The sequence below is a fragment of the Fulmarus glacialis genome, unplaced genomic scaffold (genome assembly GCF_000690835.1).
Source record: "Fulmarus glacialis isolate BGI_N327 unplaced genomic scaffold, ASM69083v1 scaffold6069, whole genome shotgun sequence".
Lineage (NCBI taxonomy): Eukaryota > Metazoa > Chordata > Aves > Procellariiformes > Procellariidae > Fulmarus > Fulmarus glacialis.
Genome location: NW_009232577.1, coordinates 7,789 through 24,563, shown reverse-complemented (window position 1 = coordinate 24,563; position 16,775 = coordinate 7,789). Strand labels below are relative to the sequence as shown.

General features: G+C 43.8%; 1 protein-coding gene across 1 annotated transcript in view; it reads right to left on the bottom strand.

Moving 5' to 3' along the window:
• The window catches only part of LOC104082008, a 154,562-nt gene extending 145,981 nt beyond the window's left edge, over positions 1 to 8,581 (bottom strand). The window contains exons 1-2 of the mRNA XM_009584952.1: positions 8,471 to 8,581; positions 8,247 to 8,291 (exon numbers count right to left, since the gene is read on the bottom strand). Of these exons, the coding sequence (XP_009583247.1) occupies positions 8,247 to 8,291; positions 8,471 to 8,581 (156 nt within the window). The remainder of the gene's footprint in view (positions 1 to 8,246; positions 8,292 to 8,470) is intronic.
• Between the last annotated feature and the right edge of the window lie 8,194 nt (positions 8,582 to 16,775).

The following is a 16,775-nucleotide window of genomic DNA, read 5'->3' as shown; positions in this document are numbered from 1 at the left end:
CCGAGGTTGGACAGCTAAAGGACCCCTGGCCCAACGCCCTGTCAATTACCTTAATCCCAACCCGAAGAGGAATGATACTAAACACTCCACAAAAATGCTTCCAAACATTGCCACGGGAAAAAGGAAAAGCGTTAACCCTGCCTTCCCAGGCACAGCTTTAGTAATGGACACATTGCATTTTACATGGAGAAACACATGAACATAAAAGACATACCCTCCAGTGAAAAACTTGCACAACCTCTCAGAATAAGCAGAATTAATCATAGGGAATAATTACAGTTCTAAACAAGAATATTTATGACATTACATAAACACCATTAAAACAAACTGAAAGGCAATAATTTTTAGAAAGAGGCAAGGAGGAAGTGAGGCAGGGGGGACGCAAACCAATCAAAGTTTATAGCTGAAAAGATAAAAGTTCCCGTGTGTCAGTCATCTTGGAAATTGTTGCTTCAGACATCACTCGTGCCTTGTTTACTTCCTTTAATAAAACAGGGAAAGAATTTTGTTTATAAAGTTAGCCAATACTTGGAGTTTAAAGCAATTTTCATAAAAAGGATCTTTCAAAAGCAAGAAGAAATGTGGAAAATTTCTTTCCAAAATGTTTTAACTTTTCAAGAAAAAACATTTCAAGTCATTATCATCCCAGCAACCCTCTCTTCTTCCTCCCTCCCTTTTTTCCCTTTTTCCCAAGGCAGGGAATTATGAAGGGAAGAGGGAGTTTTCCTCTCTTGTTACTGAATGAAAAAATTAACACAACTGTATTTTTAAATTAAAAAAAAATGGAAAGAGTTGCAAAGAAAAGCATTTGGAGATTTTCTTTTGCAATATACTTGTAGCATTTTTCTAACCAATTCCAGTTATTACAGCAGGGGCAAAAGCTTGCTATGCCTTTTACACTCCAGATTTTAGTCTGAAAATTTGGAGCTCAAAAATTGCCCTGGGCAGTGTCAGTCGGGGCTCTATTGCCCTCCAGAAGACTGAGAGCTGGAGTGCCTGGCAGTAACTGGGGGGACCTTTGCTGTCCCAGAGATGGCCTGGCAGTTCCTCTTCAGGAGAGATGCCGTTACACTCCCTTGGGTTTGGGTTAGACGTGTCGCCGGTGGAAGCAGTGCCTACATGTACCACGGGCACATGGAAGTGGTTTAGAATTGCTTTGTGAAAAGAAAGCTTTTTGGTCAAAATGCTGTTTCCTTAATTTTCTATTCAGACATGGGCATATTCCAGCATCGTGAAAAGGATGGGAACCGACAGCACTCAGAGCCATAAAACCCACATTTATCTCCTTTAAAATTGTCTCTTTCAAGAGCTGGCTTCTGGGAAGTGCAGCCCAACCTTCTCTTGTACGGACCGCTGGCCTGAAAATGGATTACGGGGCTTTCGTGACCCAGGTGAGGAGCCGGGGATCTCGGCGGGCTGGGTGGGCAGCTGGAATTCAACGGGAGGGAGGGGCTAGACACAGACCTGCATTTGAAAGCTGGGTGCACCTCTGCAGGGGCAAGAGAAATTTTGGGAAATGGAGCACCATGGCTTAATAGCGGTACCTCCCTCTGGACAAGCGTAAAAATGCTCTCAGCTGGCCGCGAACTGCGGGATCAATACCAAGTCTGTGATTTGTACACAAATACTGCAATCTAATTGATACACATGGGCAACAGATACGCTTTTGCAAATCATCTGCGATTACCAGGATCCCTCGCAGGACTCAATAAACAATGTCTGGCTTCGGGGCCGCAGAACACACACACGGCTACGCAAACCTCCCAAACAATTTTCCACTCTGCCACCCAGGCTCCATCAGCCAAAAGCTTGTAAAAGAGCATGCGACAACACTAACAGCTTGGGTTTAGCTGAAAGCCCAAAGTACAAAAACTCATCTAGCCCGGTGCAGTCTGCATCCAATTCCCCATCTGCCATAGGGAAATGTTTTACTTTCCAGGTTTATTCTTCAGTACCCTTAGAAACAAGAAGAGATCCCCTTTCCCCCCTTACCCAAGCACACTCCATCCTCCCCTCCGCCTCCTCAGAGCTGAAAGCAGTTGGGTCTCATGGCCAAGCGTGGCCAGTCAGATGGGAAATCGCATGTTACACCCTCCTTCTCCGTTTTCCCTGGTGCCAGGCACCTCCCCACTATCCTGATTTACTCATCGAGGTGTTGGGGAGAGTTTGCTCCACTAACCCCAGGAGTCAGGCAGCATTTCCTGAGCCAGAATGATGGTTTAAGTAAGGTCCTTCCACTGACCTCCCTGTGACACCGTGCTCATGAATAACCAGGTCTGTCGCTGCCCCTCATGCTTAATTTTCTCTGAGGAAATCTTCTGTTAAGGGGCAACAGTTTTCTATTTCAGTGTACAGCACTACCCAGCTGCTTGTTATTTCACTTGGCTGAGTCTGACAAGCTAATGGTATGTTTGATTTGCACTACCAGTTCCTGCTAGAGACATCATAACTTTTATTACAGACGTGGTTCTTGTTAGAGACTCAGTTGTCCGCAGAAGAAAAAAAAAATGCACATTTATTTCATTCAACTTACTGGTTAACTCATTATTTGCAAGCGCAGTGCCGGCATCTAGCACGCAATCTGCTGCATTTCTTTTTAGCGTATTTCACTGTTGTTTGTGTGGCAAATGGAGAGATCATTCTAGCTTTTCTTTTGATATGCATTCCCTTTAGTGTCCTAAATCCTTTGAGGATGATCATGTTTCTGATTTCTAGAACATTTGCTGTAAACTTTCTTAGACACTGTGCAGCTAAACTCAGATCAGCAGTTGCCACGGGGAAAAAAAATGGGTACAGAGAGAGGATAAGCAAGAATACATTTAATTGGACATAGCTCAGCATAAATTTTCTGCCTTGGTTTTCCTGTTCAGTGTTGATAAAGATATCAGAGTGTCTAAGGAACTTACACATCTGCATTATTCTTACACTGCCGAAAGTCCTGCATGTGCCACGTAAAACTAATGCATTATGCTTTGCAAGAATAAAAAAGCACACCAAAAGGACTAAGCTGCCACAGTCCTGCTTGTTTGCAAAACAGAGAATGGATATTTTAATGAGGAGACCACTTGGATTATAAAATCTGTTTCCCCATAACATCCTGCAATTCTTTCCTCCTTTCTACATAGAGCATCCACTCAGGACGGGGCAGCACCCTCCAAATCGCCCATCACGCTGATTTGGAGCACCCAGATAGACGTGTCTGTGTTTCTCACTCTCAGCAACCCAGATGGAAGGATCCCAAACCCAAGATTGCTTACAAAAATTCTGGCTGCACTTCCCCTCCATCTCAGTTTAGTCGCCAGTAAAAAGGGAATGGTATCATCACTACACTGCAGCCTTCTGTGAAATAGGCTTGGTTAAAATACAACATATACAAGCAACGAATAAGTAGGCTCACAGGGTTGGCTTTTCCTTGGAGCCGGAGTAGGTTTGTTACATGCAGGATGCCCATTTGCAGTATTATCAGGGACTGTTAGGACCTCATGCAGAATTTTCTCTAATAAAGGCCCTTTAAAGCTCCTGAATTCTTGATTCTCAAAACAGCCAGTCTGGGGAGCATTTCTTCCAGTCTTTGAAGTTGTAGCACTCATAAAGCTGACCAGCACTGTTTGTGGGTTTGTTTTCTTTCCATATCTCTCCTTTTCCTTTAAGACCAGACAGAAGATGACATTATTAGCAGGCTGCTCACAAGCACCTAGTAGTTTAGGGGTAAGCTTTTTATTTCTGCTTTCAAGCAGAGATGAAAGATTGTAAAAACTTCTCTCTTTTTTTTTTTTCCTTAAGGAATTACAGCTCACAAAAGTTCTTATAACTCCTTACAGCAGCTATTTTACTACTCAGGGAGATATTTACTAGGTCACTTTCTTCCTGCAGCAGGCCTCAGTGTTAATAAACGGTGTCTGTGAGTTACTTTATGCTCTTCATACTTTATTTTGATCTAGCTGTGTGTTTAAGGAGCTAAAGAGAGTGTGTCTTGATGAACTACTTACACCAGAGCTTGCTCTAGGCCAAAATGTAGAGAGGGCTTTCTTCTGGTTTTTTTTTAAGTTTTTGTAGGTACATTGAAATCTGAAAAATGGGGCAAGCTGCCAAGGTTGCTTTGCGAGTCTGTTAGCTTCTGCTCACTCAGCATTAACATCTGTCTTCACTAAAGTGTTACTGGACCCCCGGTACACTACACGGAGCAAGCTCCAGAGGCGCTTATAGAAAGCAGAGCTCGGGGAGGGGGGGAGACCCACATCCCCCAAGCTCCCAACTGGTAGCACTTTTTTAGTCAAATCAAGGCACAGCTTTGCTGCAGAAGGCTCTGTCCCAGATCTGCGTGCCGGTGAGCCTTAATATCAAAGACAGCCATGGGGGAGAGACAGGGAGATTGTGCCAAGAGGAACCTGTACCTGGATTCTCCCTCTCAGCCTTTTGTCCCATTCAGAAGGTGACATAAAACACAGCAAAGATTTTTTTCTCTTTCCAGATGAGAAGTCAGATGATTTTAGTATATGGTTCAAACTCAAAGTGCAATATCCCTGGAGGCCAGTTACCCCTAAGCCCTCAAATGAGGCACACAGTCGTTACAACATCAAGCTCAGCGCTAACACACCCAAAGCAAGGCAGTACCGCATGCCTCCCTGGTGAGGTTGCACAATATCTTTGTACCTAATTAACATCTATGTGTCCATCCTACAAAGAAACCAATTCTGCATACACGTAAAGTACATGAGTCTTACCCGTAAAGTACATGAGTCGTACCCAGCCCTTTCCAAGTTCTATCAAGGGGGGAACAAAAATCTCATAACCCCTCCATAACCCCTGGTTTGATGTCTTGCATGAGGCTTGGGTGCACTCACTGAGGTTGTGCTCGTACGTAACATCCAGCAAGTCAGGGAATTCGGGATCACATCCTTGAGGTGAGAGCAGCATCCTGCTCTGCAATGTGTGCAAAACCAAATGAGCTACCAGCACGTGGTAAACAGCAGCGCACCTCTGAAGGCACATCTTAAGCATATGCACCATCCCATTTCACAAAGTAAGGAAGGTCCAGCTTTCCATGAGCTGACAAATTTCTAGGTTTTTCTTTGTGTACTGTGTGCTTACATGCCCGCCGCACAATCAGCAGCGCCTGGATTTGTGGATTTATTGGCTGTGACCAGACACAGGCTAAGTAAGTAAACAGATTAATATGTATTAACATACTGCATTCGTTCAAAGTTCAGAACTTGTGCGCACATGTGAAAGTGGTATTTATCCATGGCTCTTACCGAGGGAGCTGATTAAAAACAGGATCATGCAAAGTAAGCAGTGCACTAAAAAGACAGCATTAAAACATTTTTTTAACCGAAATATCCGGAATAATGGTTACCTGATTTAATGGCTCATCAAACTATAGCTCTCACATAATCTTCAAGGGTTTGGTGGTTTTATGTTGTAACTTGTAGCTGATGCTGCAAGAAGTGAGAGTTCTTATGAAATTATTTCTGTATTGTTACCCATAAAAACCATCCCTAAGAGAAGTCATAATGCCTCATCTATAAAAGACAAAGGAGAAGAAAGGACAGTCATATATTGGTCACCTCCTAACGAAAAAGAGGTCTCAAAACAGAGATAAGGACTTATTATTACAGCACCTTTTTTTTAAGTTTTTGGCTTGTAGTCTTTAAACCTTTGGTTATTTTCTGTCTAAATATGGTGGGACAGTAAGTTAACTAAACTCCCATTTTATAATAGCAATAAAAAGCTCCAGGTGTGTGTTAACACTGTCAGAGCTGCGGGTGTTAAGTACAGCAGTATGAGCTCCACCTCACCCCCTCCCAGCAAGGCTGAGCAAACCCCTCGGCTGGGCTCCCTGCAGGGGAGCTGCGCTCGCAGCCCGGTTTGCAGAGCAACACAGGGATGCATTGCCGAGGCTAAAGAGGAGGGTTTTTTTAGTGTTTGCCCCAAAGAAAACTTCACTTTTTATTACATAATTTTTAATCCAAAACCTAGGATGAATCAGGAATGCAACGTCTTTTGCAGGAGAGGATATCCTGGGAGATTCCCATTGCAGCAGGTGCCTGGCCCTCAGCTCTCAGTCTGGGGAAGAGGTGCCTTGCAGCCTGCCCACCATGGGCCATCACTGAAACCCTGCTGCTGAGGGAGAAGAATCTTCACCAGGAAAGTGAAGGGATTTCGTGTTGAAAATGTTTGTGAAAAGATTTTTCCCGCAGCAGCTCAGCTGCTCTCCCATGGAGGAGGCCAGGTGAAAGCTGGATGATCAGAGGTGTCACCAGCCCAAGTGCTCTGGGATGTGATGATCAAATTTTTCACTTCAGATCCTAAAAAAAACCCAGCCACTTGTTTTAATGCCTAAACAGCAGCTCAGGTCACTTGATAATTTAGTGCTTAGACTTGTACTAGGTGTGCTATGTGACACTTGTTTTTCAGGAGCTGTGATTAGGCTGTCCCTGTGTCCATCAAGCAGCTTCTCAACCGGACAGTCTCTTGCAGAATGGAAATCCTCACCATTTACACAGACATCTTAAGCCAGCTCGCTCACACTTCACAAGCAAGATAAGGCAGTGGCTGGGTAGGCAAAGGCTTATCTGGAGTTCCCTGCAGCCTGGTGATGTCTGGATCAGGGTGGGGTGCCAGTAGAAATGGAGATGCTGTTGGGGCTTTAGGCATCAACAGGATTGGACAAAGATAAAAGTGGGTTTTCTAGGATCTGACTGTTGAGTTGAAGCACTTGAGGTGGAACTCAGGTGTTCATGGTGGATCTAGCCTTTACCAAGCCCAATTCTGAGACCAGCAAAAATGCAGGTCAACGTAGCCTCTGACTGAAGTATCATCTGGAATTATCATGCAGAGTTTTGTTGTGACTCCATAAATAGCCTGTGACACCACGAGCACCTCTTGTCTGTCTTTTCCGACTAAGCACTTAAGAGTTTCCCAAGGTAAATATTAATACTTCAGAAAGGAAATACTAACATGCACAAAATCCTTTCCAACCTTTCTGCTTAAATAGCTATCATTTTTTAGTGAGGTCACAGCATCCAGTTTTCTATAATAAAAAATAAGCAGGATAAGTAGTTTTACTCCTGTCAAAACTTGAATGCAATTTTATGTTTTTCTTTGACTTACCCTATAAATATTTTTACTACAACATTCAAAGTTTATGAGATCTCTAAGACTTGTAAAGAGGTTGAGTAACTGGAAACCAAAGGCTAATACCTACCACAGGGACTTGGGGGTTTTTCTTAAGCAAGCTATTTATTAATATTAACAAAGGGTATTTTACTGATGATCTGTTTACAAAACTGGGTATTATTTTACCTTTTCCTTCCAGTATAAACAAATCAATGAGGAGGGACAAACAAAGACCAGCACCACAATGCCTGACAGTATTGTTCGAGGGATCTTTTCTCAGGTTATAATTTTCTGACATTATCCCTTGAGCTGAGCTTTGCAGTTGAATCGCCGCTGAGCCCAAGTGCAGCTCAGGAGCTGCAAATCACAGCCTCACTGAACCAGAGGAAAGAACAGAGTTACCCGTTTGTCGTGGATGCCTTTGACAAGCTGTGTCCTTTTTCCTGTTCATGAGTCACTCACCAGACTTTATCTTTTCTAATGCATTTACTATCTATAATTATAGTTGCAACAGTTATCCACCCATATAAGAAAATGTTACCGTGCCTGAACATGACCAGGAGCTGTGTCACAGGCCAGGAGGTAGGAGGTGATCTGCCCATACCCACTGTGGCCACCGGAGAACATGCAGGTTTCAGCTCATCTTCTGGCACAGTTGAGGAGAGCTCTGTGTCACTGCTTATTTGCTAGTTGCTATTTTATTTCTGCACCCAAACCATGATTTACTGACTGAAGATTAACTATTCCAAGAAGTTTGCGCAAGCAGGCAACCCAGCCTTTTGTGCAAACATTTGCGGATAGCCATTAAACGAATAACTTGGGCCCAACTGAGCAAGGAGTCAAAATATTCACAGACTTTGGCTAAGTCCAGAAAGGCAGGCCCTGCCACCTTTGGCCGTCCTCACTCTGGCTGCCTGTCTCCTGACCACCTTCGGAGCCTTGGGAAGCCCACCATGCAACTGCACTCCTGAGGACAGCTGCTCACCCAGAACCATGGCTGCTCCAGACTCTGTTTCTAATCCTCCTTTCTTTACGGATTAAGGAATTAAGCCTTAATAGGGATTAAACCTTTCCCAGCCGTAAAATCCAGCACTGGATTCATTACACAGTTACAGCTCCCTACCTACCCACATAGCTCCCGGGTAGATGGGGAGCTCAATCTGATCAAACACCTAAAAAAGAGGACAAGGTTCTTAACTGACCAAAAACCAGAAAAAAATTCCAAACTACATCCCTTTATATATATATGCAGTCGGTTCCTTTTGCAGGCGTGTGCATTTGGGTTTTGTTATCATCCTCTGTTATGCATCTTCTCAGCTGGTGGATTACTTCATCTAGACACAAGACGTACATCTGAGAGCTCCACTTGCACGCACTGTTGCATGTTCAGTTTATGCTGTTCATGCCTAAATAATGTATATGAGCATTTCATGATCTGCCCGGCCTCTCGGTAGAACGTCATGAGTACCTTGTGTAGATCTGTGTTGGCCCTTTAATGAACTACAGACATCCGAATTAATCTGAAATCCAGCTGCCTATCAGTCACTACCTAAGGACCTCAGTACCTCAGTTGCACAGCAACCATAGCCAGGCTTCCTATTTTTCAGGCTGGATAGCACTGCCTTAGTTTACAGATGCTATTTGGAAAATAGGAGAACTGGAAGGGATTGCAAGACGTTGTGTGACCTGACCACTTGTGCAGTGCCTGGATCAAGTAAAACCAGAGCTTCCATGACTGATGTGGATCAAATCTCCTTATAAAACTGCCTGGTGTTGGGATTTTGCCACTCTGACCCAGTTTTTTGCCACCCAGATTACAGGAGAGAGGTTCTCATTGTTCAACCCTTCGTTGCTAAAGCTCGTAGTGTCTTTTACTCAAGGACCATGTGAATCCAAGGTCTGCCCTTTCAACCCTGGGAGCCTAGGTACGACATAGAAAGTGGGCCATAATATTGTAAAATGAAAGAGAAGATTAAAACTGTGTATTTTAATAGAAAAAAATCGTGTTATTTCAGTACACGCTGGATCTGTTTCAGTGGCAGTCAGTGGAAAAGGACAGCCCACTCTAAAATGGGCTTTGTCACCAAGGAAAGTGTGTGTGGGACTCAGGCTTCGTGCCATGCTCTGATCTGCTCAGTACAAATGCCGTGACTGTGATAAGGGTAATGATTAATATGAGCACAGTGATGCCTGCATGTTTGTGGCCAGGCAGGTGGGTAGACTTTGGCAGCAGCTTCCTGGAGATTTTGATTACATGGCAAACTGAGGAGCCAGAGGTGGAAAGCGAGCAGACCTTGATTCGGAATGGTTTTGTTTAGTGTGGCTTCCCACCCTAAGAGAAGTCTCTAACAGGGACAAGATCCTGAGCTCTCTGCATGTGCCAGTCTTTCTCCAGTGGCTGTATAGGGATAGTTTAGGCCAACTGCTTTGAAAATAGATGGAGTCAGAGAAAATTAACCCAGCCATGGATAAAATGTTAATTTTCTTCCTGCCTTTTGAGGTGGCAGTTCCCCTTTTGTTCTGAGGTTTGCTTCAGGACAGGAAACAAAAAAACAGTGCTTTGAAAACACTGACCACCTTGTATAATCCTTGACATGGGAGCAGAGCACTTTGTTGTTAGGTGGCAGCATTCAGCCAGCAAGCCATTGCCCTCACCACACTTCCCAGCTGTCCTGCTCTCACGGTGTCAGCCCAGTGCAGATCTTTGGCACGTGGAGATGGTTTGGACACCAAAAGGCAATGAGAAGGTGAGAGGAGGAGCAATATTGCTGCTGAGCTGGTGATGTGAGCTGGGGCTCAAAGGGTAGTCCCTGGCGAGCAATTTTGCCCTTCATAACCCATGTCAAATTGGGTTGCATTACACTTTCATCTGCTACCTTCAAATCAGCATAAAAACACACTATAAAACTAATAGGATTCTGTGGTAATTGTTCTGCTACGATAAACATGCCTGACATGAAACGCATTGAACTTTCTGGCTTCTCTGGTTCCCATTTCTTGAAGGGGATCATAACAGGGTGAGAGAGAGAAAGGACGGGAAATAACTCCGGAAAGAAAATTATCAAGATTATCCGGGTGACCGATGATTATGGGATTTGATATCACAGGGAAATTAACATTTTAAAGATTGGCCAAGCAGAAAAAGAAAAGCTGTCGGTTCTTTCCAAAACAAGCAAGAATTTCAGTGCACATCTCCCTCTGCAATTGGATGGCAGTGCAGGGCATATTTATTACTGCTCCTGTTTGTAGGCTGCCTGGGGTTTGCATGCTGGTCCCTGGATCTCAGGTACTTCCCCACCACGATCTTCTTCCTTGACTCACAGTCAGCAGCGCCCTTTCCACCAACTGCCCTGAGGTGCGCACCAGGATTTTGGTGACTCTCCTGCAGACAGGACTGAACACGCCAGTTTCAGAAAAGGGGAGCCAACTCCAGGCTCTCCGAAGATGTCTGTGTAGGGTTATTTTGTTGGCTGTGAATTCACTATTTTTTCTGGTTTTGCAAAAGATCATTCCCTGGCTGCCTGCCACCATTTCAACAGAGATGACATCTGGTCAAGATGACCAAGGAGCAGCGGAGGGCACCCAGATACAAAGAGAAGCTGACAGGTATGAAGCATTGTGGTGAGGCAAGAGTGGGAGACCTGCCAAAAGAAAAGTAGCAATGTGCCCATAAATTGAAAACAAACATATTCCCTGCAAAGTGGAGCTACTCCTGGTCAGGAAGGTTTGTTGACTGCAAAGCAGACCCTGGAGGAAGAGGTTTTGTTTTGAGGCAGCTTGTACACACTGTCTTCAGATTATCCAGTGTAGTGCTACTGGCTAGACTGGCTGTCAGGATCTCCTTGTCCTTTGTACAGGGTCACTGAGTTTGTCCTGAACCTACTGACTTTCCTCTCTTTAGAGTGTATTTTTAGAAGTCAGAAACGTGCCTGTTTTTCCCTGCATTTTAAATCCAAAAGACTCAGATGATTTGCCTCAAACATTCCAAAAGAAAAAAGTAAATCTCCTGTGGCTTCACATTACATATGAAGTGTTTCAAGCCTAACATAGATTTAGGGTTTTATGTTTGGTGGCAAAGTTAGAAAGAATTTCAGTTCAAATTTAGAATACAGCGCTCCCTATAACCTCAACCCCAAACTCCACAACTCCAATTTTAGTTCCTTATGGACTCTATCCACAGAGTGAGCTAAATATCTAGCTGCTTCCTAAGTACTACTTCAGGTGGCAAAGTCCAAAATTTAGACTCTCAAAGCCCTCACTTAGCACCACATAATTATCCAAGAGTAAAGTGCTCAGCATGCATAAGTATAAATTTTCTGGGCATGCATTTCTGAGCGTCCCAGTTTCTGCTTCTCAAATTGTGCCCTTCATATACAGCGAAGGAGCTAACCTTGCTCTGAAGGAGGCTTTGTTTCCTTCCCCTGTTATCCAACTGCCCTATCCTTAACTGCCATTCTCTAGAGTCAAATACTGTCTTGTCTATTTAGTCTAAATCAGGTACCATAAGAGAGGTCTACCCAGGAAAAGTTTCTGAGCGTTTTCCCAGAAAGTGTCCGAAATGGGTTCAAGCCCCTTCAGGTTGGTTTGGGGTTTGATCCAAGGCATCTGGCACAGCTGACGAGCGCTGACACAACTGCACAACCAGCTCTGAGGAGGCAAGGAGGAAATGGGAGGTAATGGTGGGGAGGAAGAGGATAAAGCAATACTCCCTCTACTTGTTATAACATTAATGTTTGTTCCCACTGGCCCTTCTGCATCACTGTGCCACATTCTGAGACATCTTACATTACAGACATTGTAATTTAGTGTGGAAGAAATAACCTGGATTCACCTGAAGAAGGATCTTTGATCTGGAGGAGAGGAAATGAAAACAGGGATTCCTTTGTACTCCAAAGTGTTCAAGCTCAGTGAGGGATCCAAGAAAAAGAAATTCATGTTTGTTATTTTGCCCACATCTGCATATTTCCTGTGCTACCAAAATAGTAAAATTAATTGAATTTCATAGTTTTTAGAGTTTCCTTGGGTCTCTTTAACCCTCCTTACTTGCATTTGTTCAACAAAGCAGCAGCTTCTGAATCCAGCAAAGGGGATGTTTAAGCTACTATCTTTACTGATGAAGAGGGGAGTAAAGCCAAAATGTGGATGCATAACTTTAGAAGAGCTCTTTCTACCAGGCTGAGCATTAGCTATATGCGCAGGCTATCATGCTTCCCCTGCTCACCAGGTAGCAGCATCGCCTCCTCTCCGGCACATTTCCAAGTCACAGGAAGTCTAGTGCTAGTTTATAGAATTGAGACTATTTTACCCAGCTGTCTAAGATCTCCAGGTCTCATACTGACGCCCACAGAGAATAAGACACCAATTTGAAGCCAGAGGCAAAAAGGCTAGTGCTAGAATTGTAATAATATTCACTGAACTCCTCTCAGAGTCAGAAAATAATCTATTAGGTATATTCCTGCCAAGTTTTTAGTATTGATATAACTCAGGCACAGTCTCCGACAGCAAATAGAATAATAGTATCCAGAACACAAGCTTGGCTTCCATTTCCAATTGACATTCAATAAAGGTCAAGTCTTGCTTCCCCTGAACTCAATGTGAAAATCCTAATTAACATCAATAGAGAGCAGAATGGGCCCCAAAGAGTTAACAGTAGTAGGATACAAAACAGAAACAAAGCAAACTCTTAATCAAAAAATTATGGCTTACAGCTAAGAGCAACCTCTTTGGGGTTGCACAGTTCAAAATAGGAGCAGAATTTCAGCCTCTAACATCCATTGATACCATTTCAGATGCAAAATTTGTGATCTTTTCAGTGCCAGAGACAACACATTCCAGTATGCATAACATTTTAGTTACTTATCTTCTATGAGTTGCAGGGCATAATGTTTTTCACTGTTTAGAAATAACTCAGCTCTGAGTCACTACTGAAAAACCCTGTTCTAAATTGGATTTCCCCAATGAACCTGGACTGTCTCACTTAATTTGAAAAGTCCAAAGAAACCACAGTTTGTGTCTACTGTCCCATGGCTACCTCGCATGGCATGGGAGGAAAAAGCAGATCAAGGCAATGCAAGGGTGGGGATACCCTGGGGATCCCTGGTCTGGCGGAGACAACTGCACTGCACAGGGAAAAGGGGCTGGAACAGAACTACGCTCTCAAAGCCATCACCATCATTCCCACCTCCCGCTAAGCAGCAGCGCATTTCCAGACCGAAACCCTTGTCATTGATTTCAAGGCAGTCAGACTCCCACTGACTTTCAAAAAGCTCTTACTTTATCTCCCACCGTGCCTGTGCTCAGCACTGCAATGCAACACGTTATCAAGCAGGCACTGACAATGAGTGGGAAGGTTTGGGATGCAAAGCCGGGTTTCCTGGGTGCTCTATAGCCTAGTACTTCAGCTAAAGGACCACCACACAGGACTTATGCTAACAAAGGTCTGCACAGCTTGCTTTATTATGTTTCCCATTCTAAGGGATATATGCAGCAAAGGCTTGGCCACAAACTACCCAGTTCATGTTCTTTTAATGGAGAATATTTCTACCAGTACAAGCAGTTTTCTCCACCAGTTTGTTCACACCATAACTTTTGTGCTCACTAATCTGAAAATCCGTGGCTTCCGATTTCACGCCTTCACCTGCATTGTCAAGACTGTAATTCAACTTGCATTTGAGTTGGCACAGCCAGGGGGAGAGCTGTGCTCTGTTTCTTCACCTTGAACCTTGATGCTGAAGCAGGCAGTGCAGCTCCTGAGGGCTCCAGTCCTGCACCACTACTTTTGCAGGCAGAGGGACTGGAAAACATTGCAGGGAAAGCTGCCTCCTGTGAGTCTTGAGGAAGCTGAGCAGGTTGAGGCTGCACTTGCTAAGGCATAACTGAGACCAGGCGAAGGGTTCCTCGTAACACATGCTCCATGAAAGCTCCTGCAAAGCCCTGGGGGTGCAAGAAGCCTTCCTGTCACAGCCCTTTCCCCTGCCCATCATTTTACTTTAACTCTCTTGAAGCAAAGAATTTCTTCTTAGAGCTCCGAACGTGGAACTACTGGTCAGACTGAGAACTGCAAATCCTTAATGTATTACTGTTCAAAGGGAAAAGAGCAGCAAATACAATATTTGAGGGGGAGCTAGGAGGAAAGAAAGGAAAGACATCCTAACTAATCTGCACCAAGGTGAACCCAATTCACTTTGACAGGTTTCTGAACTCAGAAGTTTGTATAGCATAGCTGTAAATAATATGCCAATAGAATGATTAAAGGAGAAGTATCAGGTCATGTCTGTCCAACCTGAAATTTTTATTTTAAATAAACATTGTCTAAAATTTCAAAGAGATTTACAAATCTCATTTGACAACTGAGTAGGCCATAGGGTTATTGGCCAACATAAGCAAGTAAAAGTGAAGCTATTTGCACCTGCTTTTAAGAGGTAGAGATACATGGTTAGACTCTTTCTATTTGGGCAGTGATTTACCATTGTGCCATTGCTTCCTTTAGCACTTCACAAACATTGCTTCTTGTTGAGAAGAAGATTTTCTTGCACAACAATCATTTAATTCTTTGGGGTTTTTTTCAGACTGGCAAGCCCTTTGAAGGAAATTTTAAAGTTTTGGAACTTTTCAATTAATAATTCATACTCTCCCTTAATAAAACACGATTCAATGCTGAAGTTAAAAAAGATCTTTTATTGTGAGAACATTGCATACCTTTAATAATTTTCAGCAGATCAAATAAACCTTCATGAATCCAGAATGCAGCTCTCACAATGCCAGCTTGCACTGTCTCAAGTCCTAGCTTAGAGTGAATTAAAACTTCTGAAAATTATGTTCTATTGAGCACCAACAGAAAGGTTTTGTACCACTACACTGTGGAGCATAGCTAAAAGCATCTAGCTAAAAGCATAAATTCTATTCTTCCTTTAACCACTCCTACAGTAAAAGAGTTTTTCTTCTGTAAGTGGCCTCTTGTGCTGTCACTGGGCACCACTGGAAATAGCCTGGCTCCATCTTCTTCATTCCTTCCCATCAGGTATTTATATGCATGAGTAAGATCACCCTGAGCCTTCTCTTCTCCAGGCTGAACAGTCCCAGCTCTCTCAGCCTCTCCTCATACGTCAGATGTTCCATCCCTTAATCATCTTCGTGGCCCTTCACTGGACTCTCTCCAGTATGTCCATGTCTGTCTTGTACTGGAGAACCCAGAGCTGGACATAGTATCCAGATGTGTCTCACCAGGGCTGGGGAGAGGGGAAGGTTAACATCCCCTGATCTGCTACTGATGCGCATCCTAATGCAGCCCAGAATACCGTTAGCTGCCTTTGCTGCAAGGGCAGTTTGGTGGTTCATGTTCAACTTGGTGTCCACCAGAACTCCCAGGGCCTCTTCTACAGAGCTGCTTTCGAGCTGGTTGGCCACCATCATGCCCAGGTACATAGAGTTATTCCTGCCCAGGTAAAGGATTTGACACTTCCCTTTGTTAAACTTCACGAGGTTCATAGAATCATAGAATCATAGAATGGTTTGGGTTGGAAAGGACCTTAAAGGTCATCTAGTTCCATGGGCAGGGATACATTTCACTAGATCAGGCTGCTCAAAGCATCATCCAACCTGGCCTTGAACACTCCCAGAGATGGGAAGTAAGTCCACAGGGCACTCCACTCCGCCCTGTGCCCTTTGTTTGCCATCCTGGTCTGCCATTTCACCACTTCTTTGTGAGTTGTCATCTCCCTTTTCTGTTATTCCTGGTTTGAAGCTCTCCTCTCCAGGTTGGCCAGCCTGTTGGCAAAGATGTTTTGCCCTGCGTGGTCAGGCAGACCTGATCTCTTCCTAGCAGTCCTCGATTCTCAGAGTCCCATGGCTGTAAAAGCCAAATCCCTGTTGCCAACACCATCTGTGCAGCCAGGTGTTGACCTGCAGGATCTGTCTAGTCCTCCTCAAGCCCTTCACCCTCCCTGGCAGGATTAAGGAGAAACCCATCTGGTCCCTGGGCCCTTGGCCCTCACCCCAGAGCCACGTAGTCACTCTTGTTACGTTTCACATAACCATTTAGGCCAAAACAAAAAGGTGAAACAAATGAGTCAATTTTCTGAAGCTGTTCATATTTCAAGGGAGATGGGAGAGAGACAGAGAGACAGGAACATGGATTTCATTTCCTTTCCTATACTCAAAGATCTGACATGTGCAGAATCTTCTATTAGGTTTGCAAATCTTCTCTTCTTGTAGCCCTCAAGGAAAAGGGAAAAAGAAATGTGAATCCACAATTTAAACAAAAAACATTCCCTGCCATTAGCATTTCTTTGATGATCCTTTGGTTTATTGTTGTGCATTAACTTCTGTATAATCACATAATTGCTACAACATTCATATAAATAATGCATTTGGAAGAGAAAGTAAACAGTGTGTCACATTCTATTCTCCAGCGAATTTAGCGGGACCCTCTGGCTTGACTTCAGTGCTAAAGCTGTTTTTTTGCCTCGGGGTAGCTAACGCCTGTTAACGAAGTCGAAGTAAACAGGGAAAATAAAAGCACTTTCATTTTATCACAAGATAAATTTGATGGGTCAGCCCTAAACCTCTCAGTGAATTTACTCCATGACAAAACTAATGTGTCTTGTCTTCACTGTATTGGTATCTCAGGGGAGCTGATGTGTATTAGCTATCACTAG